Source organism: Acartia tonsa, chromosome 6 (genome assembly GCF_053477335.1).
Source record: "Acartia tonsa isolate MP-2025a chromosome 6, ASM5347733v1, whole genome shotgun sequence".
Lineage (NCBI taxonomy): Eukaryota > Metazoa > Arthropoda > Copepoda > Calanoida > Acartiidae > Acartia > Acartia tonsa.
The window spans coordinates 24,666,946-24,688,730 of NC_137265.1; the positions used below are offsets into that span (position 1 = coordinate 24,666,946).

At 32.0% G+C, this 21,785-nt stretch overlaps 1 protein-coding gene across 1 annotated transcript in view; it reads right to left on the minus strand.

The window, feature by feature from the left end:
• Window positions 1-4,807: 4,807 nt before the first annotated feature.
• Window positions 4,808-21,785, minus strand: part of LOC145322203 (protein lev-9-like) — a 51,257-nt gene continuing 34,279 nt past the window's right edge. Inside the window, exons 11-25 of the mRNA XM_080164047.1 lie at window positions 21,517-21,603; window positions 21,160-21,232; window positions 20,778-20,828; window positions 20,415-20,467; window positions 18,925-19,035; window positions 17,257-17,319; window positions 12,768-12,852; window positions 12,368-12,459; window positions 11,710-11,795; window positions 11,155-11,235; window positions 10,589-10,689; window positions 9,912-9,994; window positions 7,728-7,815; window positions 7,033-7,149; window positions 4,808-6,431 (exon numbers count right to left, since the gene is read on the minus strand). Coding sequence (XP_080020173.1) covers window positions 6,272-6,431; window positions 7,033-7,149; window positions 7,728-7,815; window positions 9,912-9,994; window positions 10,589-10,689; window positions 11,155-11,235; window positions 11,710-11,795; window positions 12,368-12,459; window positions 12,768-12,852; window positions 17,257-17,319; window positions 18,925-19,035; window positions 20,415-20,467; window positions 20,778-20,828; window positions 21,160-21,232; window positions 21,517-21,603 — 1,331 coding nt within the window. The 3' untranslated portion in view covers window positions 4,808-6,271. The remainder of the gene's footprint in view (window positions 6,432-7,032; window positions 7,150-7,727; window positions 7,816-9,911; window positions 9,995-10,588; window positions 10,690-11,154; window positions 11,236-11,709; window positions 11,796-12,367; window positions 12,460-12,767; window positions 12,853-17,256; window positions 17,320-18,924; window positions 19,036-20,414; window positions 20,468-20,777; window positions 20,829-21,159; window positions 21,233-21,516; window positions 21,604-21,785) is intronic.

Sequence of the window (21,785 nt, forward strand, 5' to 3'; positions counted from 1 at the left end):
AAGATCCAATAAGGTCTCTAAAACTTCCAGCCTTTTATGCAACAAATGTTTATGAATCCTTGTATAAAAAAAAATTAAATAAAAACAAATGGCACCTTGAAGTGTATTAGCCAACTGCTTCTATTATTTATAAATATACATAATTTTTTTAATGGAAAAGAAATTAAGGGTATAATTGTGCATAGTGATGGTGAGAGTAGGGTTGGGCCGGATACTTTTTTGGCCGGATACCGGATACCGGATATCCGGCTGATTTCAAATGCCGGATATCCGGTAACCGGCCGGATATCCGGCGTTGACCGGATATCCGGCAAATATCCGGTTATCCGGCCAAATTACCGGATATCCGGCCGGATAACCGGCCAAATTACCAGATATTAAAGTAGTAAAAAAAATTTCTTCAAAAATCTTATATAAATTTACATAAAGTTAAACTTGTTCAGAAAAAATGTTCTTCTAGCTTCAATAATAAGAAAATTATAGCCATTTAAGATTTTAAAAAGCAGAGATTTTTGGTGTAAAGTATAAAAAATTATAGAGCCGGATATCCGGCCGGATAGTTTCAATATCCGGTATCCGGCCGGATATTGAAAATGGCCGGATATCCGGCCGGATATCCGGCCACACCGGATATCCGGCCCAACCCTAGGTGAGAGTGTTGCTGAAATGAATGTAAAGGTTGATTATATTGGTCAGAAAAAATCTCTTATTGGTAATGGTATGATGATTCAGAGTGTTGGCAAAATTTCAGATATAAACCTTTGGGATTTTAGGATGACAAGTAAGTTCATTATCTCTAAAGTTATTATCAGTCTAAATTTTAAAATCCTCTTTAATGTTCTTAGTTATTTTGGATTTTTATTCCAAAAATAACAATTTTTCTTCTTCAATACACTGATTTTATCTGGCTACACAAGAAAGAATCTTTAAAAAACTCAAATAATTTTAATTAACCCTATTTCATTACTTCCTAAATGTTACTAATAATATAAAAACAAGGATTACAACATTCATAAGTAGCGAAGCTCATAAATTATGAATGGATATCAGGAAAAAAGTTACTATAGGGCAATGTCATACAATAAACTTTATACTTGATAACAGGGAAATCACCAAACTTTTAAAATCACACAACCTTAAAATGAAGAAAAATCTATCTAGCTTTGCAATTAATTGACAACTCTTAATGATACCTGATGGAAATATGAAGAATATTAGCATATTCAATCGCTAATAATTTTAGCCGTCAATCCTGAATAGGAATCAAGAAAATCTTAAAAACCTAAAAATCTAGGAATTCATCTAGCCCCTCAATTAATTAAAAAATCTTAAAAAAAGCTTGGGGAAAATCAATTAATCCCTGAAAATTTCAGCCATAGACGTCCAAGGGGGGGGGGGGGGATAAAGTGGGGATTACCCCCCTAAAATAAAAAATCTCTACCAAAAAAAATTTTTGCGCGCATTTTTAATGCTGAATATTTAATAAAATTTAAATTACCCCCCCAAAAATTTTACCCCAGGGGTAAATTTTGGAGGAGGGTAAAAAAAATTTGCGGCACGCTTCGTGCGCCATTTTACCCCCCCCTCCAAAAACGAATTACCCCCCCCTTAAAAAACTTTTACCCCCCCCCAAAAAAAGCTTGGACGCCCCTGATATCAGCCCTCTGTCTTGAAAAGGAATTGAGAAAATCACGTAAATTTGAAAATCTAGGAATCGATCTAGCCCCAAAATAAGGATCTTGGACAAAGTAGCTTCGGACAAAGTAGCTTCAGACAAAGTAGCTTCGGACAAAGTAGCTTCAGGAATAAGTAGCTTCAGGACATTTACTTAAGAAAAGTAGCTTCCTAAGAAAAATAGTCTCCAATATGGCCGCAGCGCTCGGCCCCCTGGCCTACCTAGACGTGGGCGCTTGGCCCTCTAGCCTATAACCTATGCTAGCCTCAGAACATTTATTTAAGAAAAATTTCATCAACTGATAATACATAGGTGGTTTAGAATTTCGTGGATTTTGCAAAAAGTTGTTGATAGATTTTTACAATTTTTAATACTGTTTTTACAATTTTTTGGTTAGGTTAGGTTATAGGCTAGGGGGCCGAGCGCCCGCGGCTAGGCAGGCCAGGGGGCCGAGCGCTGGGGCCTTGACCTTTATTAACAGTGGAGGCTACTTTCCTTAGGAGGCTACTTTGTCCTGAAGCTACTTTGTCCTGAAGCTACTTTGTCCTGAAGCTATTTTGTCCTGATGCTACTTTGTCAGAAGCTACTTTGTCCAAGATCCTAAAATAATACAGATGTACAAAACAAAGTATACATTAGATTGGCATAAGTCATAAGAACCTTTACTAAGAATTTCAGCTGACTATCTTGAATAGGAGCTGAGAAAATAATGTTTCCCTCATAGTGTTATGGAGGGACTGACAAAGAGAATTATATAGTAGCTTTGCTTCTAAAGACAAAGTGAATTATTGAGTAGCTTTGCTACTAAAAATATTTTATGATACCTTTTTTAGATGATGAAATGAATAATTTCACTTCTTGCAAACCAATTGAACAAAGAGATGGCAATCTTCTACAATGGAAACAATTTACTCCAGATCTAAGAGGATATATTGTTGAAACTCAACCTCTGGATACTTATTGTCCTAAGTTTTTAACCTCAAGTGGAAAGCCTGCAATTAATGGCATAATTGGACCAACTACAGCAATCTTACCTGTAAGAAGAGATTTTAAATCCTCTGATACAGTCTGTAAGGCATTCCAATCCACTATCCATGTGTACAATGACACCCTCAAGAAAATGTTTCCAGAGATTAAAGAAAACGCTGGAAACAATTATTGGACTGGTTTTATTCTAAAAGATAATACAAATAGCACTTATGTAGCTGAAGGAAATATAAACCTAAACCAGACTGATTTACAATTTAAAGAGGGATATCCAAGTGTAGGAAAAGATTCATCCTGTATAGTTTTCTCAGGAGATTTGGTACACATTGAAGATAGACCTTGTAATGAAAATATGTTTACATCATGTTATTTTGAACAAGTTCCAACATTTACTCTTCACAATCAAGCTCAAGTGAAACAAACACTGAGATATCTTAACAAAGCTGATCCTGAATTTATAGTTAAGTTTGGCAATTCTGACCCAGATGAGGATTTCAAGCTGCTCAGCCTCAGTGGACATAGGATTGTTAGAGTAGGAGACACTTGGGAATTGAAGGATATCCAATTTAAATCTCTACTTTCAATGAGTTCTACAAACTTGCCAATTGGACTTCAATCCTGGGAGGATGTTGGCACAAAAGAATTGATAGATTTAAACATCAATGCATGTGAGGTAATTGTTTTGTAACATCAAAATTATTTAAGATCATAGAATATCTAAATATTTTATATTGTATATCTTATTTTCAAAGTTAAATTTTTAAAATATATTTCAGAAATCAGACTTTAGCTGTGATGATGGTATATGCTTAAACAGATTTGCACACTGTAATCAGCTGTCTGATTGTGCTAATGGAGAGGATGAAATTGACTGTAACCTACTTCACATTCCTAAAGGTTATAATTCATTTGTACCAGTAGCATCTGATTATGAAAAACTGGATCTTGAAGTGACTATCAATCTAATTAATATCCTAAAAGTTAATGACATGGAATCTTACTTCACAATACAATTTGAATTACAAGTTGAGTGGGTGGATCCTCGGTTACTGTTTCGAAACTTACAAGAAAAAGAGAATGCAGTTCAAAATAATGAGTGGAGAAATATTTGGATTCCAAATTTCTCCCTGTATCCTACAAAATTCTTTGAGGAAACTGCCCTAATGTCATCAGATTCAAAAGCTCTGCTACAACTGTCATTAAATGACAGTGCTATATTTTTCTCTGAATATATTGACAAGAGAAACACCTTCATACATCCTGGCAACAATGTAAAGATTCTCAAGAATCAAAAGTTGACCATTGACTTTATTTGTGCCTACAACTGGATAAACTACCCATTCGACACTCAAATTTGTAACATTAGCCTTCAGCTTATCTCAATAAGATCTGATCAAGTAAAGATAATTCATGAGGTATTCAACTCAATTAACACCTTTAGTACATTTACCATAAACATGAGCGATTCTTTTGTTAAATACACTAATGGTGGAATACCAGCTGTCACTATGACAATAGAGTTTCAAAGAGACTTCAAGCCAATGGTTCTGAACACCTTCTTGCCCACAATGCTGCTGGTAATAATCAACCAGCTCACCAACTACTATGATGAAATAAGCTCTCTTGAAGGTATCATTGGGATCAACGCCTCAATTATGATGACACTTGGATCAATCTTTATATCAACCTTTAATTCAGCCCCAGCCTCAACATATGTGAAACTGATTGATGTCTGGATGATTGTTATCTTGTTCTACCCAGTCATTGTCATACTCTGTCATTCTATCAAGGCAGTGGTCACAAAGGAGAAATCAAAGAGGAGAATGGTGATTGGGAAATTCATCTTGATATTTTTACAGTGTATAATGCCTGTACTGTTTATAATATTTTGTGTTGCCTATTGGATATATGGAATAATAATCTATTATGGACTTTAAACTCTCTAATTGAAGATTATTAAGTTTGTTTATTAAACCTGAGGTCAAATATTGAGATTTTTTCAATCAACTTTGAAATGTTGCAGCTATTAAACTCCTATTTTTTTTTTCTTCAAATATGAGAAGTAATTTTTAGTTTTCAAGACCATATTCTCTAGATAGTTAATTCATATATGATTAAACGCACCTCTATGATATTTAGAAACAGTTTGAACAAAATACCTATGCTATATTTTTGAAAAACAAATCTCTGTATATTGTTATTTCCATTGTTAAAATCACATTCATAAAATCTTAAAACCAAAACATTATTTTAATGTACAAAAGGTACCAATAAAATTTTATTAAAAACCTAGCTTTGATAATGATATTAGTAAGTTTTCTGTAAAGCAATTGACTCAAACTTAATATCTAAATCTATTTTAAGTGACTAGATAAAACACTGGCATTTTTTTCAATCAAATGATATATTCACGCAAAATGGAGTTGGTAAATGAATATTTTTAATTATTCTTTTTGTGTTATGAGAGTAAATGAATCTTTCGATAAAATAAAATGATAATTTTATTGGCACCATTCTAATAACAACAGAGTAAAGCATTGCAAACAAATTTATATTAAACTGAAATTAAAATATATTTTAATACTAAATCAACTATTTTTAAATCTAAATGTTAAAAAGTAGCAAACAATAATAAAACTTTTAAAATTTGATTTTATGATTGTTTGAAAGTCTTAATTTTATGGTATAAAAATCAAGTAAACATGTTCATTTCTTTAATTTAACTATTTAACATATTACCAAGTCCAAAACTCTGAGTATAATAGAAAATTATTTCATTTTCAAATTAAAAACCTAAAAACCTAGAACAATCTTTTTTTTTCTAAAATAGTTTTTTTACAGTTAATATTACATAGGAACTATGATATGGCGTTTTTAAGCCGTGCAAGACTTTAGAATTTGTATAAAAAATCAATGTTGCTTACTTTCATAAGTGTTTTTCCATTTTGACTATTATTTGATAAAGAAAAGATATAAAAAAGCTTATGATATATTTATAAGTAAAGCACTATTAAAACCTATAGATAAAATTGTATGGTTTATTATAAATAAAGAAAAAAAGTATTAGATTTATCAAATTTTTCATAACTTACAAATCACAGCAAACCTAATATTGTTTAAATGCCTTTATTATGAATTTATATAAAATGATTTAGTTTTCATTGTGATACATATGCAACGCATAACACCGTTTTTTAATTGGGTAAATTTATTAAATTTCATGACGAAGTTTGGATTATTGATTGTATATATTCTTGTTTTTAATTTCATTATATAAAAACTTTGTATTTCTTGCTTTTAAAAACAGAAATTTATAAGTAGAAAAGAAAATGATTATGCTTTAAGATTAATTAAGAAAACTTTAATTTTAGAATGTATTTTTTCGTTTGAGTATACACTTCCAATACCTAAAATAATTTGTAATAATTAAACTGCAATAGTATAAAGTTAAATTATGCTTTGTATTAATTCTAATAAATTTACCCATTTAATATCAATATTCTAAATAATACTAACATTATAACATTTTTAACATTTTTGTCTTTGAGGTTTTCAACATTATGTATATTCTGTATGTACAAAATCACGGCAATGATATTCCCACTCCAGCTATGCTCGTCTGCGCAGGCGTTTACTTGGTTGTAGGCGCAGACTGGCCGGGTGCAGGTCATGCGAGGTCCTTAGGTTGGCCGGGGCTGACCGGAGTTTAGCCGGGTGGAGGTCTGATGACTTGGACCACTGCACATTTGGATACCCACCAGATATACATCTAAAGCATTTTTAAATCAATAAGACATCAGAAAGGTCTCATACTATAGTTTTTACATGGGTTGGAAACCAGAGTTCGCTATAAATTTACAAATGAAGAGTCCTTCTGTCTCTCTTTCTGACATGCCAAGAATATAAACCTTGGCAAATTAAGTAAAAACTAGTATCCCGCCATACCAATAGCTTGTTAGGGTCTGTTTGTCTGTTATTCTGATGCAGAAGATTAGATAAATCAGAAAAGTTGCGCTGTATTATAAGCCTGTCTTGCATGTTGTATGTATGTATGTATGTATGCCTGGATAGATTTGTAGGATACCATTGCCCCACTCTGCAGATAACTCTGTCTATATGTCAGTCAGAAAAAGCGGGGGCAATGGCTTGTTTATCACACTAGTCCCCAACGTTTTACAAGAACGTTTTCTTATTCGTTGGCTTCACAACTTTGAGGACTTTTACTGAATTTGATTATTTTTAAGATGAGTGTTCAAACGTTTCAACCACTAATTTTAATTTACAGAAGGGGTAATTTTGTATGTTATCATTGGGGATGTACATCAATTTATGGGCTATTGTCTTAACCCTTTAGATCCCTGGATAATTACCTGGGTAAATTAGGTGGAGACCAGTGCCCCGCAATGCAAGTAGCCCCAGAAGGTCCCTCAACCATTGAAAATCCCTTGTTACACTGATACATTATCTGTCGATTGTTTTCAATTTTCCTACAAAAAAAATAAAGCGTTGGCGCAATGGTAGATGTTAAAAACTTAAAAGCTGAACAACATTAAGCTATAGAATCATTTACCAAATAACTAAGATCAAAGTCCTCTTGGGTTTCAAAACCTTTGTCTATAAGTCATAACTAGACATGGTAAAGCATTGGGTCAAATAGTAGGCCAAGGCACTTTCCTCTACTCCCACTAAAAGTACCAAAGTAGTTTTCAGTGTCTTTAGTATGATGTAATAAACCTCCATGTCATTTTTTCTGCACCTGACCTATCAATTACTTCCATGACACTCTAACTTCCTGGGGAGCCAAATCTTTCCTTTTCTGTCCAAACATCCGGGGTATTAAGATAAGTAACACCCGTCCGACAACCAACTCTTTAATTGCACAACCTTTGTCTGGAAGTCTTATTTATGAATATTGATGAGTTGGCCAAGGTATCACCCCTACTCTAACTATTAATGTCGCGCACCTGGCATAGCAGCAGTAGGAATCATTTTAGTGCGGTGTTAAGCCGAGTTTCGAACCTACCACCTCCCCGACGAAGAGCAGATGCGATACGTTTTTGTATACCTGACATAAGGTCTGTATTCAAACAGGCCAATACTACCAACAAGCAAAATTTTTCCATCTTCTATAAACCCAGGAAAAGGACAGTACACTAAAAATAAATCAAAATCATGTTTTTATAAAAAAAAACTTGTTCTGTTTGGGTTCTTATCCTGTACAGTAGTGTGGCTCAAATGAAGGTCTTAATCGCTTTTCAATGTGCGTTATGTAAAAATAGGTTATGTATTGTTTGTATATTTTAGCGCTATAATTGATTTTAAGAAAAAATCTATCGCTATCTCGCTAAATGCATATTTATTTTCACCTTATCTTCACCAAATTATGAAAGCCTTACACCAGATATAAAGCAAAACATCAAATTTTCTGTCTGTTTGTTTACAAACATTGAAATAAAATATTAAAATCACCAGGAATAAACATATGAAGAAAGAAAGTATAAAATTTTTTTTATGTACAATTACAATAATTTGGAAAAGCTAATTCATACTGCAAAATCATTGAAGAAAAATAATTAAAGATAAGCCTTACTCTTTATTCCTGGTTTAATAAAAAACAATCAAATTATTTTTTGCAATATTAATTTTTTTATTAGTATGCTTTTTTTAAAAGTTGAATATGAGAATAAGTATATTACATATTTTTTTTACCTTCATTTAATTTTTTATTTAAGTAAATTGTCTCTTTATTGGCGATAATGTCTGTTGAGCCATGAAATTCATTAAAAACACTTTTTCCTATTTTATGTCTTTAAAACGTATATTATTTTGAGTTTTTCATCATTTCTCTTCTCATAAGACTAATATCTACTGTTTTAGTTTAATTTCTTACATAAATTATCATTTTAAATAAAACAATGTTTTTAGACGTTTTTTCTGAAATATTCGGCAGGAATGGCGGTTGTGCCTACTTTTATAATTGCTTCATATTTGAACTCTTGTTACATTATTTTAGGTTGGCAGTTCTTTAATTATTTTTTGTTAAAATCATGAAAATATGAAGTTTTTGATAAAAAGCTTAAGATTGAAATTTCGATATCAATTTTCATTGTAGAGAGGTCTAGTTTTCACAAAAAGGTCTACATTTGAGCCGGTAACAACTTCAAGGTATCCGCAAATTGATATGGTAAAGATTTAAAAATTCATGTTTTTTTGGGCCAGTCTACTGTACAGTACATGTGACTTAACAAATCCTATAATATAAAGTAGTAAGATTTTTTTGTCTGAAGCTCAAGATCTCGATAATTCCTGGTCCGAGTAGTTGTGCTTATCAGGAAAGCTATATAAATGTCTTTTGCTGGTTTTAGGCTTTTTTTTATCTAAACTTACTACCATCCCCTTGAAGCTAGGAGCTAGAAAACTAGTATTTATAGAAAGAAACAAAATAAAACATGAACTTCAAATTCCAAACGTATAAATTAGTGTTTTCAATATTTCCCTAATTCAGGTTGGTTCACCCATTCCCAACCCCCCAAATTTTGATGAATTAAAGTTGGAAAATGAAGGTACAGGTAAGTTGTAGTTGTTGGTAACAATTAAGACCCATTAATTATGAATCTCAGACTTGTTTCTTAATTACTTCTTTCCTTCACAAACTTTAACTTACAATCAGGGGACAGGGATAGAACAATGGGAAATCAATTCATTTATTGTTTTACTTGCCTAATATATTTGTTATGATTTATATATGATGATTTATTCTTCTAGAAAAGTAACAGAATGTCCGTGTGTTTGTCTGTATATTGGGATATCGCTGACCGCTGGACCGATATGGTTCTTCTTTAGAGTGAAGCTTCTTATAGGTACAGGGAAGGTTTATAACTATTTTTGGGAAGGGTTGCTCCAACCTCAACAAGAGAAAAAAATACCCCCCCCCCCAACAATTTCTTTTTTTATTTTTCTGGTAAATAAATGTGGAGTGGAAGGTCAACAATATAACCAAAGCAATTCAATTTAAGCCCCATTGTCTAATCTCTATATCTCCGACTTAGAGTGCAATCCTTAATCTAGAATATAAGAATCTTAGGCGAAATTGTGACTATAGGTGCTGAATAAATTAGGGATAATGTTAATATAAAATAATAATAAATACTGTGTATTCCACTTAATCCTACAAATTGTATGTCAATCCAATGTTTCAATATTCAACTGTAATTAAATTTAAAATCTGTTGGCTAATAAATGTACTAACCTTCTTTACACCAAGGAGTCATGCCCGTCCAGTTCCCAAAATAGCATTGTGTTGTATTGTTGCCTTTTAACACATATCCATCCCTGATATAAAGGAGCACAACTTTAATTAGGCACATTTCAGTTTTATCAAAAAAGTCTGTTGTGTTTCATATTTTCTTTGATAATTAGGTACAATTATAGCAATATTGAAATTTCATATAAACTAAAAAACCTTGTACAGTTTTTGCATCATAGGAGGACAGGAAAAAAGGAGATACAGAAGAGTATTTGAGTACATAGCTAGAGCCTAATTATAGTTTAAATACCTTACTATATGTAGTAACTAGCGGCTACGCCCCTAGAGGCCTCTAGTGGCACTTTAAATGTTTTTGTTTGTTAAAGTTAATTTTTATGACGATACCTCTTTATTTGACGTTGAAGTCTCCTCTAATTTTTTTAAAATTTCGATTTTTTTGTCATTTCTCTTGGGAGGGTGGTGGTACCCTCCCCCAAAATAGTTATAAACCTTCCCGGGACTTATGAGAAGCTACCCTGTTAAGGAGAACCCGATCGGTTCAGCGGTTAGCGAGATCCTTCGGTACACACAGACAGACACACAGACACACAGACATCCTGTTACTTTAGTATAAGGATAGAACAATTTTTTTGAATGTACTACTAAACAGAATAGTTCACCTGCACTCAAATTTGCCAACCATGCCGTGGTCCAGGTTTGGCGCTACAACCATTCCATTTCGCGGGGCGTTTGGCAGCTCTGTACATTTGGCGGGAATACACTAAAAATCAATAGACTATGTTTTGGCAACTCTATGTATTTGGTGGGAATACACAAGAAATATATGATATATGCTTTGGCATCTTCTATGGCAAATACTTTGTATTTGATGCGAATGGACTAAAAAATGATAATTTATGGTTTATGTTTAATATATGGTAGAAAGTGGTACTTTTGATTTGACAATTTTGAACTTTAAGAGAGACGAAGTTAAAATTTGACAACTCTGTTTATGTGGCGGGAAAACATAGAAAACAAAACTAGTCTAGATCTGGAGGCTCTATTTCATTGTCGGGATCAATTAATTTATGTGAATCTCTTTATAGTGCCTATAAAAAATGACGTCATACAATACAAATAACCAATACACAGACTAAATTAACAACGGCAGCCCCTTAGACATATTAAATGACCAATGGTAGGCCAGTATGACGTCATATAGGCACTGTAAAGAGCATATGTTTACCTTTGGCAATGAGTTCCAGGTGCCATTATAGCAGACAGTGCTTTGGTTCGTTGTAGGCTGAAACTGGGATAAACATTCAATCTTAAAAAAGAATATAAATGTTTAAATCTTCATTGAAAACTTGAAAATATTTACATGAAATTTTTTTTTTTTAATTCTGAGATGTCCAACACAACTTTCATAATCTTTATAATAGAGTAACAGGATCTCTGTCTGTGTGTACCGCTAAACCATTATAGTTCTCCTTCACAGGGTAGCTTCTCAAGGGTCATGGTTTATATTTATTTTAGGAAGGGTAACTTTTTTTCTTTTTAAATATAAGATATAAGATTAGATTGTCGAAATACCCACCCCCCCCTCAAGTGCTCCTAAAGGCCTCTAGGGGGGCTTTTCTTCTAGTTCAATATATTTTAACTAATCAGAAATTTTAATCTAGAAACAGAATGGTAATAAACCTAAAATAGTTAACTTACTTATTTCTTACTTTTCCTGACTAGGTTTTTATTTTTTTGTGGAAAGGTTATTGTTATTGAGTTTCCAGAATGGTATTTATACCTTAATAGTTCTATTATGTCCAACACTACTCCCACTAACTTGGTCAGATACAAATCCATGAGATATATGAGGAACAACACATGGAGCTGAAAAATATATATTATGTTAAAATTGAAAAAAAACATTAAATACAAAAGTTAGCATTGCACTTTGAGGATTTTATTTAAAGGATTATCCAAGCTTCCCATTTCCTAAAGCGCTTAAAAGTTTAACTTTATATTTAATCAATTTTGTGCCTTTACTTCTTGAAAAAAACCCGATGAATTCAGTCCATCTCACAATTATATTATAACATGCCATATTACCAGGGAGAGAGGGGACATTGCAGGGTAAATTACTCTAGTACCCAAACTACTTTAACTTATTCGTTGTATTAAATGCTTAGGCTAATTTCATTAAATCTTAATTGGTTGGTTCCAAACTTGCAGGATGTGTTCTTACTTTTCAACCGTTATGCAGAAGGAGTAATTTTATTTGGTATTATTGGAGTTGTATATCATTGAATAGTCCATTGACTTATCCCTTAAGATCCATACATTTTAGAATAAAAACAACCAAACATCTACCAATCTAGTTAAAGTCTAAAAGCATCCATTTATGAAAAAATATAATTTTAAACTATATTCTACAACCACATGGTAGAAATACTAATTCTTACCATAACATCTTGGAACCGGATGGCTCCATCTTCCATCAGCTTGACAGATTGTCCTGTACGATGGTCCAGAAAAAGTCATTCCCTCCTGGCATCTAAAAAAAATAAGAAGTTTTATTTGTCATTATAAGAATTGCGTTGAACAACCTTCAAAATGTGTGTTAGTATATCAACAAGAATCAAACTAACTACAAATGAAAAATTGTGATAATTTTTCCCCTTGGAGCCAATAAATCTTGTATTAATTTCATAATTTTAATCTAATTAATTGGGATAAATTGTCTATAATACAATACAATACATGATTTATCAGTATTACTCAGAACCAGTACCAATCCAGCGGATATTAATCGGTTTCGAAGCCATACTGGAAAAGAATTTATGATTAAAATAAAATGATTACCTAAAAGTGACAACTGCATGTAGTGTGGTCCTGCTCCCCTCCAGCCAACCATTTGGTAAAATTCCAGGTGACCCACAGTTTATTTCTAAATAAAAAGGTAATATCAATAGGATATAAAAATAAACAAAACTGCAGTCAAAAAGCAATTTTATAACAAAGTGTATTTAAAGTTTATCAAAGTGTTATGTAAATCAGCAATTGAAATGTTGTTTTTAAACCTCTTACATTATCTTAACTGTAAAAAAATTAGAACCCCCGTAAAAATTAATAAAAAATCATTAATATGATTGTAAAATAAAAATCTTAACAGGTACTGACGAACATTTCGAATGAATTACATTTATGGTGACAAATAAGTTAGATTTTATGATTACATAATAAAGTAAAAATATTTTTTATATAATTTTTGCTATCCAAATGTAGGCTATGCAGATAACTTTTCCTTATTTTAGTATGCAAAATATTTTATATTTATCTGTAGGTGAGTGTGTTAGTGTGTATATATGGGGATCCACACAATTTTCTTTGTTGTAGTTAAAAAAACAGGACTTTTTAATATGAAAGACATAAAAGACTTGAGTTGCTTAAAAAGCAATAGTCCACATTGAGGAACTATAATTAATCTACAACCCTTATTTTCTCCCCAAAATATACAAGCTAACAACAGCTGCATTTCACAATTTAAGTCTTAAAATCAAATCAATTTAAGATACTGCAACATAAACGTTTCCTATTTTGACTGGCTAAGAATTGGATAAACTAACTTTGAATAGAAAATTATAATTTTAGAGGTCCGTATTTTCCCTATCTTTTCTTCGTTCTGGTTTCTATATTCCGCTATGGCATAATCCGTGGGTCCTTCAGTGTGTTAGAGTGTGTTTGAGCTAGTTTGCTATACATAAATAAGAGACCCATCTCTTTAGTGTACCATACATTTCAGTATTTTTTTTGTAGAACAAAAAAAAAGAATCTGTTTGTAAATTAGATTTTTTTTGTGAAGCAAGGGATCTCGGAAATAGCTTGTTCCACTGTTTTGTATTTAAGTGATTGTTAATAATTATTTATCTTATTGTATTATAGATATTATTCTACGGATAGTGAAATAAAAAAAAAGAATATTAGATTATTATCAGTTTCATAAGCCCCGAGGGGCCATAGGTCTGGGCTAACAAAACTGGTATAAATCTCGAGATTATATAAGAGTAGAAATTTGTCTGGAATGTGATACGATACATGATTTTGTTTTACTGTAATGAAAATTATCCGTTCAGACAAAATAATTAGATTTTAAGCTCCTCAGATAAGTGGAGGAAAAGGGGTGGGGGGCTTGTATTTAACTTGATATTCAGAAAATAGAAAATAAATATTTTCGCTGTATTTTAAAAACATACGCTCTTTTGGTCTGGCCAATTTTGAGACCTCTAGAGAGACACTACAAATATTTTCAACAATTGACCTATACATCAACTAGTGTGCCAGCAATATTTCAAAAATATTTACTATCAAATTCAAATCCAAACAAGTCAAACAAAATAATATCTAAATTTACTTTCATCTTTTTCTTTTATATAACACTAATGGGTGACTCGATTTGTTCAGTTATGATAAGCTACAGACAAAAAAACCTTACTACTTTATAAGAAACTAGCGGTTACGCCCATAGAGGCCTCTAGGATCACTTGAAGAGGGTGGAGTTGAATCTCCAAAACCCATTTTAATTTGATTTGTCCAATGTATATGTTGCGTTCAAGTCTCTACGAAAAGAAGAATATATTTTTAAAAATTGGATTTCTCTTGGGAGGGTGGTGGTACCCTTCCCCATAAAAATATAAACCTTAGAGATATAAGACCTAAGAGAAGCTAACCTGTTAAGGAGAACCAGATCAGTTTAGCGTTAGCGAGATCATTCGGTACAGAAAAACACACAGACCTCCTGTTACTTTATTATAAGGATGATGATATATTGATGTATTGTTACTTTGAGATTATGAATTTTGGATAATAACTTTTATGTTAATGGCATTTTTTACGTTGAAAATGGCTATTTGAAGGCTGGAGATTACTTACGAAAAATTGATGCTTAGCCATTCTGATTTCGGCGTTTCTATTAATTTCTTTTTTGTAAGGAAATGAAGATACACCAAAATAACCTTAGACTAGAAATAGCTATAATACCAAGTTATAAACATACATCAACCATAAAATAGTAATATAGAATAATTTGGAGGGGGCGGGGACACTAGAGTCTTATCTGTTTGTTAATATCAATGTAAAACCTGAGTGTATAATCTAAAAGTTTATACCTAATAGATACTTAATGTTTGATGATTTGTGGGAGTAAAGATAATATAGGATAATTAGTTTCTACAAGATTACTCTACACTTTTCAGGGTCTGAAGGGATAAGACAATAGACTATGAATTGATCACAATAAACAAAATTACCCAATTACTCACAGTGCAAATGTAGGTGCTTTGACTTTTGTATCAGAACCTAAATTGGGATAAAGTGCATTTCATTACCCAAGGTTAGGTAACTTCATTTCACTTTTCAATAGAATCTAAAATGCAGCAGTTTTTGAGAAAATTAGATTTGAAAATTTCAAGTTTAATTTTCACCCACTAGGAGTTACCGCATAATCATGACAAGAAAAGCAAAGATTATTTATTTAAAATTTTGAACAACTTTGCTTTTATAAAGTTCTTCATAAAACCACTCCTGAAGTGAATTAATTAATGGCCATTTTTATCAATTGCTTTGCTAAGGTCACGGAAATTCAGCCTTAAATAAATCATATATAGAGAGAATTTATGACAGACTTTATAAAAGCAAAGTTGTTCAAAATTTTATAATGATAATATTTGATTTTCTTGTCATGATTATGCGGTAACTCCTGGTGGGTGAAAATTGAACTTGAAATTTTCAAATCTAATTTTCTCAAAAACCGCTGCATTTTAGATTTTATTGAAAAGTGAAATGAAGTTACCTAACCTAGGGTAATGAAATGCACTATGTCCCAATTTAGGTTCTGACACAAAAGTCAAAGCACCTTCGAACTGACTGTGACTATGGATTAAAATTACAGGTAGAGGCGTTTGAACACATTGCTATTTTTAGTCACTGCTCAATAAAAGTACACAAGGTTTGAGCCACCAAATGCTATAAAGTTTGGGTACCAGAATGATTTATGGTTCAGCGTAACCTACATCCCTGATACTTGGATCATTTTCCCTTTTACCAAACTAATACATTGGGGTATTGATTGATAACATCTTACATGAAGACCTTTTGAATTTTAATTTGTAGTTAGTTCCTCGTTTTTTATGGTCGAAGGCATTCCCAATACTCTTAAGATCTTGCAAGGAGGAAGGGAATATTGAACATAATTTTACATGGGTAACCAAAGTTTTATAAACACGTTTTCTTATTTGTCGGCTAAAAAACTTTGGGTACTGGATTTTCATTCAATGGTTCCAAACTTGTAGTGTTCAAACTTTTTAATCAATAATCTTAATTTTGTTTATCATCATTGGGGATTTACTTCAATTTATTGTACATACATTGTCTTAATCCTTAAGATCTATGACAAAACCATACTAGAAGGAATAGAGGGGATGGTTAAGGGGTGTCCTTTTATCTTAAAAGGAAATCGATTACTTTTCTATCTTTCGGTATTTGAAGTAACTATGTTCTAATGAGCTCCCAATCAATGGTGGGCTATAGCTTCTGCTAAATTGTCATGACTCCGAAGTAAAATATTTCACCAGCTTAATTAAATAGAAAAAGTATGTTAGGTTTTATAAAAAAAATCAAAGGTAACATATATTTTATGTAATAGTGATAATTTGCAGAACTCTCATTCGTTGGGTGCAAAATTTTAGGTACTTATCTTGATTGGTTTGTGCCAACTAGCAATAAATAAACTTTCAACCAATATTTTTAATTTAAATACGGAGGAATTTTGTTTATCATAATTGGAGCACGTGATAACTAAACATCAAGATTTAAAATTCATGGGAACTAAGCTTTAACAATGAAAAATTAAAGAAGAATTTCTGTGGAGTTGATGTCCCGCTGCAATCAACAAGTATTGATTCATTACTAGTTGATCTCTCAATTCCTAATATTATCACATTCACATTAATTCATATTCGCAAAAAATACATTTTCTCAAACATTGCTAAGGATGTACATTAATAGTTGATTGTCTTGTCCCTCAATATCCCTGAGGTTTATTCTTAAAAAAAATTTGCCCCACTAATCGCTTAGTGGGGCAAAATTGTTTTCGTGAAAAATCCACCAAAATCACACTAAAAATCTACAAAAATTAAACAAAATCATAGAAGGGTTATTAACATAAGATTTTATTTAATTTTTGTAGATTTTTTATGCGATTTTGGAGGATTTTTCACGAAAACAATTTTGCCCCACTAGGCGATTAGTGGGGCAAATTTTTTTTAAGAATCCACCTCTGATAAGTAAAAGTTACCTTTACAAATAGGTTCTTGTCCAGTCCATTGTTTGTTTCTTTCACAACGTCGCACTGTTTCTCCTAAAAACAAGAGTATGAAAACCCAGGAATAGGAATAACCAACAAGGCATTTAATTCTAAAATAATATTTTGGGGGGGGCAAATGGAGAGGTCGTCAATTTTACGAGGTGTTGCCCCCCAACGACAGCTGAAAAACACATAGAGGTTTCGTGATTTTCTCCGAATAAATTTCGTTATTGGTATAAGCTGATGAAAACCTTACACAAAATGCAGATTGTCACTTTACAAAATGCGGGGAGCAAAGACGTCCAAAGGTTGAAAATATTTACGTGGGGGAGGGGGAGGAGGGGTAAATTTTAAAGGGTTATAAAATGTCAAAATTTTTGGTCAACTTTAATTTATAAGTGGACCAAATATTTGGTAAAAAAAAATAACTTTTATGCTTATTTTATGTATGTGGTTAGGTTTAGTAAGGGTTGTGAGAAACCCGTATTGAAAGGGCCTCTTAGAGCTCCCTAAAGGGCTTGGAAAAATGTTTTTTTCTTTCAATTAAATATATTGATGGATGTACTTTATATAGCTCACTGGTTGGTTCAAAGGCGATTCCTCTCTGGTATCTGTAAATTGAAATAAATTGAACTGTAAAATATCTATCTGTCGTTTGTTTATACCTAAGGTGCCTACTAGTCCATGTATACAATTACCTTTAAAATCATCTATAATACAAAGTAGAACGATGTCTGTCTGTCCGTCTGTCTGTCCCTTAAGATCTCGGTAACCACTGAACCGATCGGATTCTACTCTTCAGGGTATATACCTATTGGTCCTGTGGTGGTTTTAAGCTATTTTCTTTGGGGGTGGGACAACCCCAACCCCCAAAAAACAAAAAAATCCCCCCCCCCCTATTTTTTTTTTTTTGCTGAAGATTTCCTTGGTCCTTTAACAAATTTCACCTTAATTTTTTTATCACCTCTAGGGGCACAGCCGCTAGTATTATATAAAGTAATAAGCGTTTTTTGTCTGTCCCGAAGGATCTCGCTAACCGCTGAACCGATAATGTTCTCCTTTACAGTGAAGCTTCTTATAGGTCCTGGGAAGGTTTTAAACTATTTTTGAAGAGGGTGTCCTTACCCCCCTCCAACCCCCAAAAAAGTATTTGTTTAACTCTTTTGAAACTCAAATCTAAAATGGGATGAGGTCGACTTTTCCTCCTCCTACCAGTGCCAGTGCCCCTAGAGGCTTCTAGGGGCGTAGCCACTAGTAATATATAACTCTACAGAGTTTTCCTTTTTTTATTGTTTAAAATTTTCTGATATTTTAGTATCTTTCTGCTGAGGTTGCTTTTTTCATCCAATATTTCAATTTTATTTTAATTTGAAAACTTAAAAGATTTCTTTTTCTATAAATTAAAGTTGATCAAGAACAATTATATTCATAAGTAGAACACAAACATAAAATAAATAAATTTCAGGTAAATTGTCTTGGTACCAGAAGTTTTATAAACACATTCTTACATGTGCTGGCTTAAACATTAGGTAGTTTTATCAGATCGTGAGTGATTGAATGGTCCAAACTAGGAGTACCCATGTTTTTCAATAAATAATTTAATTTGCAGTTATCTGGGTAATTTTGTTTATTATAATTAAGAATAGAAAAATATCTTACCTACAATCATATAGCCATAGTTACACTCATAAGAAATAAGGCTGTTGTAGGTTATGGCGTTGTACATCACTCTTCCATGTACAGGGTTTAGAGGTACTGTACACTCAACAGCTGAAATGTAGAGATTATACAAATATATTCTATGTACAGGGTTTAGAGGTATTGTACACTCAACAGCTGAAATATAGAGATTATACATGTATATTCTATGTATAGAGGCTAAGGGTACTGTACACTCAACAGCTGAAATATAGATATTATGTATATTCTATGTACAGAGTTTAGAGGTACTGTACACTCAACAGCTGAAATATAGATATTATGCATATTCTATGTACAGAGTTTAGAGGTATTGTACACTCAACAACTGAAATATAGACCTTATTTACTAAGTATATTTGCGATAACTTTTATTTGATGAAATCTTCCAATTTTTAACATGTACAAAACGGCCTGCTTAATTGCTTCAAGATCCATGTCAGATCTATATAGGAAATAAATGTCTATAAACAAGCTCAAGTTTTCCAAGGAATATTTGTTTAAAACTCATAGTGCTCCAATAATCCATAATAAACTCTCATTGCCCAGAACGATAAGACCCATTATTTTACTTTATTAAAAATAAATTTCTTTTTTTAATTTCATGTTGCTATTTACCTTATATCAATGTATTTAATTTCTAATCATCAAAAAAGAAAATTTAAATTTATAATATAATAAATTTAAGAAAACTCTGTTTTAAAAGAATTCGATTATGGCGACACTTTGTGTGTTCAAATATTAAACTAAAATTGTAATCATCATCATTAACCCTTTGGTGATGGAAATGTAAAGAAAAAAATATAATTTAAAAATCTTTTAAAAATCATTTAGATTATTAAATATTTACTTTCTTTTAGATAGTAATGCCGGGTGAGGAAAATAGATTTATTGAGAAATAGATATGCATATAGAAAACTAGCTTATAGGGAGATAATTATATCGAGCCAACTCTAGTACATGAATATTCTATGTATAGAGTTTAGAGGTACTGTACACTCAACAGCTAAAATATAGAGAATAAACATGTATATTATATGTAAAGGAATACTGTTTATCTAGCTCAAAATTATACACATACAATCATTTTTAAGTAAAAAGAACCAACAATCAAAGATTTATAACAATTTTTTAAGGCATTAGGATTTGAAATGAAAGAATTAATCAGAGCTGGATCATTAAACTACAGCGATGCCACTGCCGATACATATAGTGAACCGATTTTAAAAGCAGCTCACCTAATAGTGATCTTTAAGTCAAAATCGCAGTGGTGAGCCAGGAAACAATTTGGAAACACCCACTGGCTCACTGACAATATGTAACTACTGTCACTGAGCCGGTGGGTGTTTCCAAAGTATTTCCCGGCTCACCACTGCTATTTTAATCTAAAGATCCATGTCGTACTGGCAGCACTATATGATTTAAAGATCCAGCTGATATAAAAAACTTACGTCTGCATTCTGGAATAGATTGTGGGCTCCAGGAACCATCCGCCTGACAATACCTGAAAAAAACAAAAAACATTTTGGATATTCTTTATTTATCACAGATATTAAATTTAAAAAGTATAAGATTAAACAAAAGGCCCGGAGTATATAGAATGGTATACATTTTATGATTCTTATTTTAATATTCCTAGAAAACTGTCTGTAATACAATGCTACACAAGATTTTTCAGTATGGATGAGTACCGGTACAAATCCAGCGGATATTAATTGGTTTATAATTATATTTATGGAAATGTGTTTCGTTTCAAATTTATTTGAGTATTAGAAAATTTTATTTTCATAAGAATTATATAAATAGATTCTTACCTATGCATGCGACCATGTAATTCGTAGCCAGGTTCACACGCATAGCTTATCCTTAATATTAAAATTAATGTAAAATTTTTTTTTTGTATTCTGAATATTTGTATTTTTTTGAGTATTTGACAGATAAGGAGCGGATATGGGAGTGTTCATTACACTATTTAGTACCTACAGTTTTATAATAATGTTTTCTTATTCGTTAGCTCAACAACTTTGGAAAATTGAATTGCATTTGGATTGGTTCGTTCAGAAAGTTGAGTGTCTAAACATTTCAGCCACTAATTGTTATCTACAGAAGGGGTAATTTTGTGTAGGTACATCAATTTTCCGGCTATTGTCGTATCTCTTTAGATCTCTGGAAAAAACAGTGGTTGATGAACAATACCTGCAACCAAAAGTTTGACATTTTCTTTCCAGGACTCCATTTACTATTTCATCTGGCTCTTCACACCGGATAGCTAGGTAGAAAATAAAGATAGATAGATAAAAAAATAGCTAGAGAGAAAATAAAGATAGCTAGGTAGATAATAAAGATAGTTAGGAAGACAATGAAGATTTTAGATAGAAAATAAAGTTGGAAAAATAGAAATATGTATAGTTAGATTATAGATAGAAAATAAAGTTATGTTTTTTCGCACATATCTTTACAAAAAAAGATAATATGTAAATTTAAAAAAAATTCGGAACTACGTAGAAATAGCGTAGTTGTAGAGCAGCTACACTACAAATAAAAAGTACTTACGTTTACAAGTGACGTCTGGACCAAACCATTGAGTTGTGTCGTTGTATAGAAAACATTTGGCATGCGCAAATCCAACTATCATGTAACCTTAAATGATATACAGTTAGTAAAGGCAGGAAATAAAACATTTAATATCAGGTAGACTTTTAGGATTTTGCTACGGAAATGCACCAAGCGCACTGAAAATGTGGGAATTCTTATTTTGGAAGTTGAAAAAAACTCTTTTACTAAAATTAATTTGTATTTTTGAATTTTGATTAAAGCAAAAT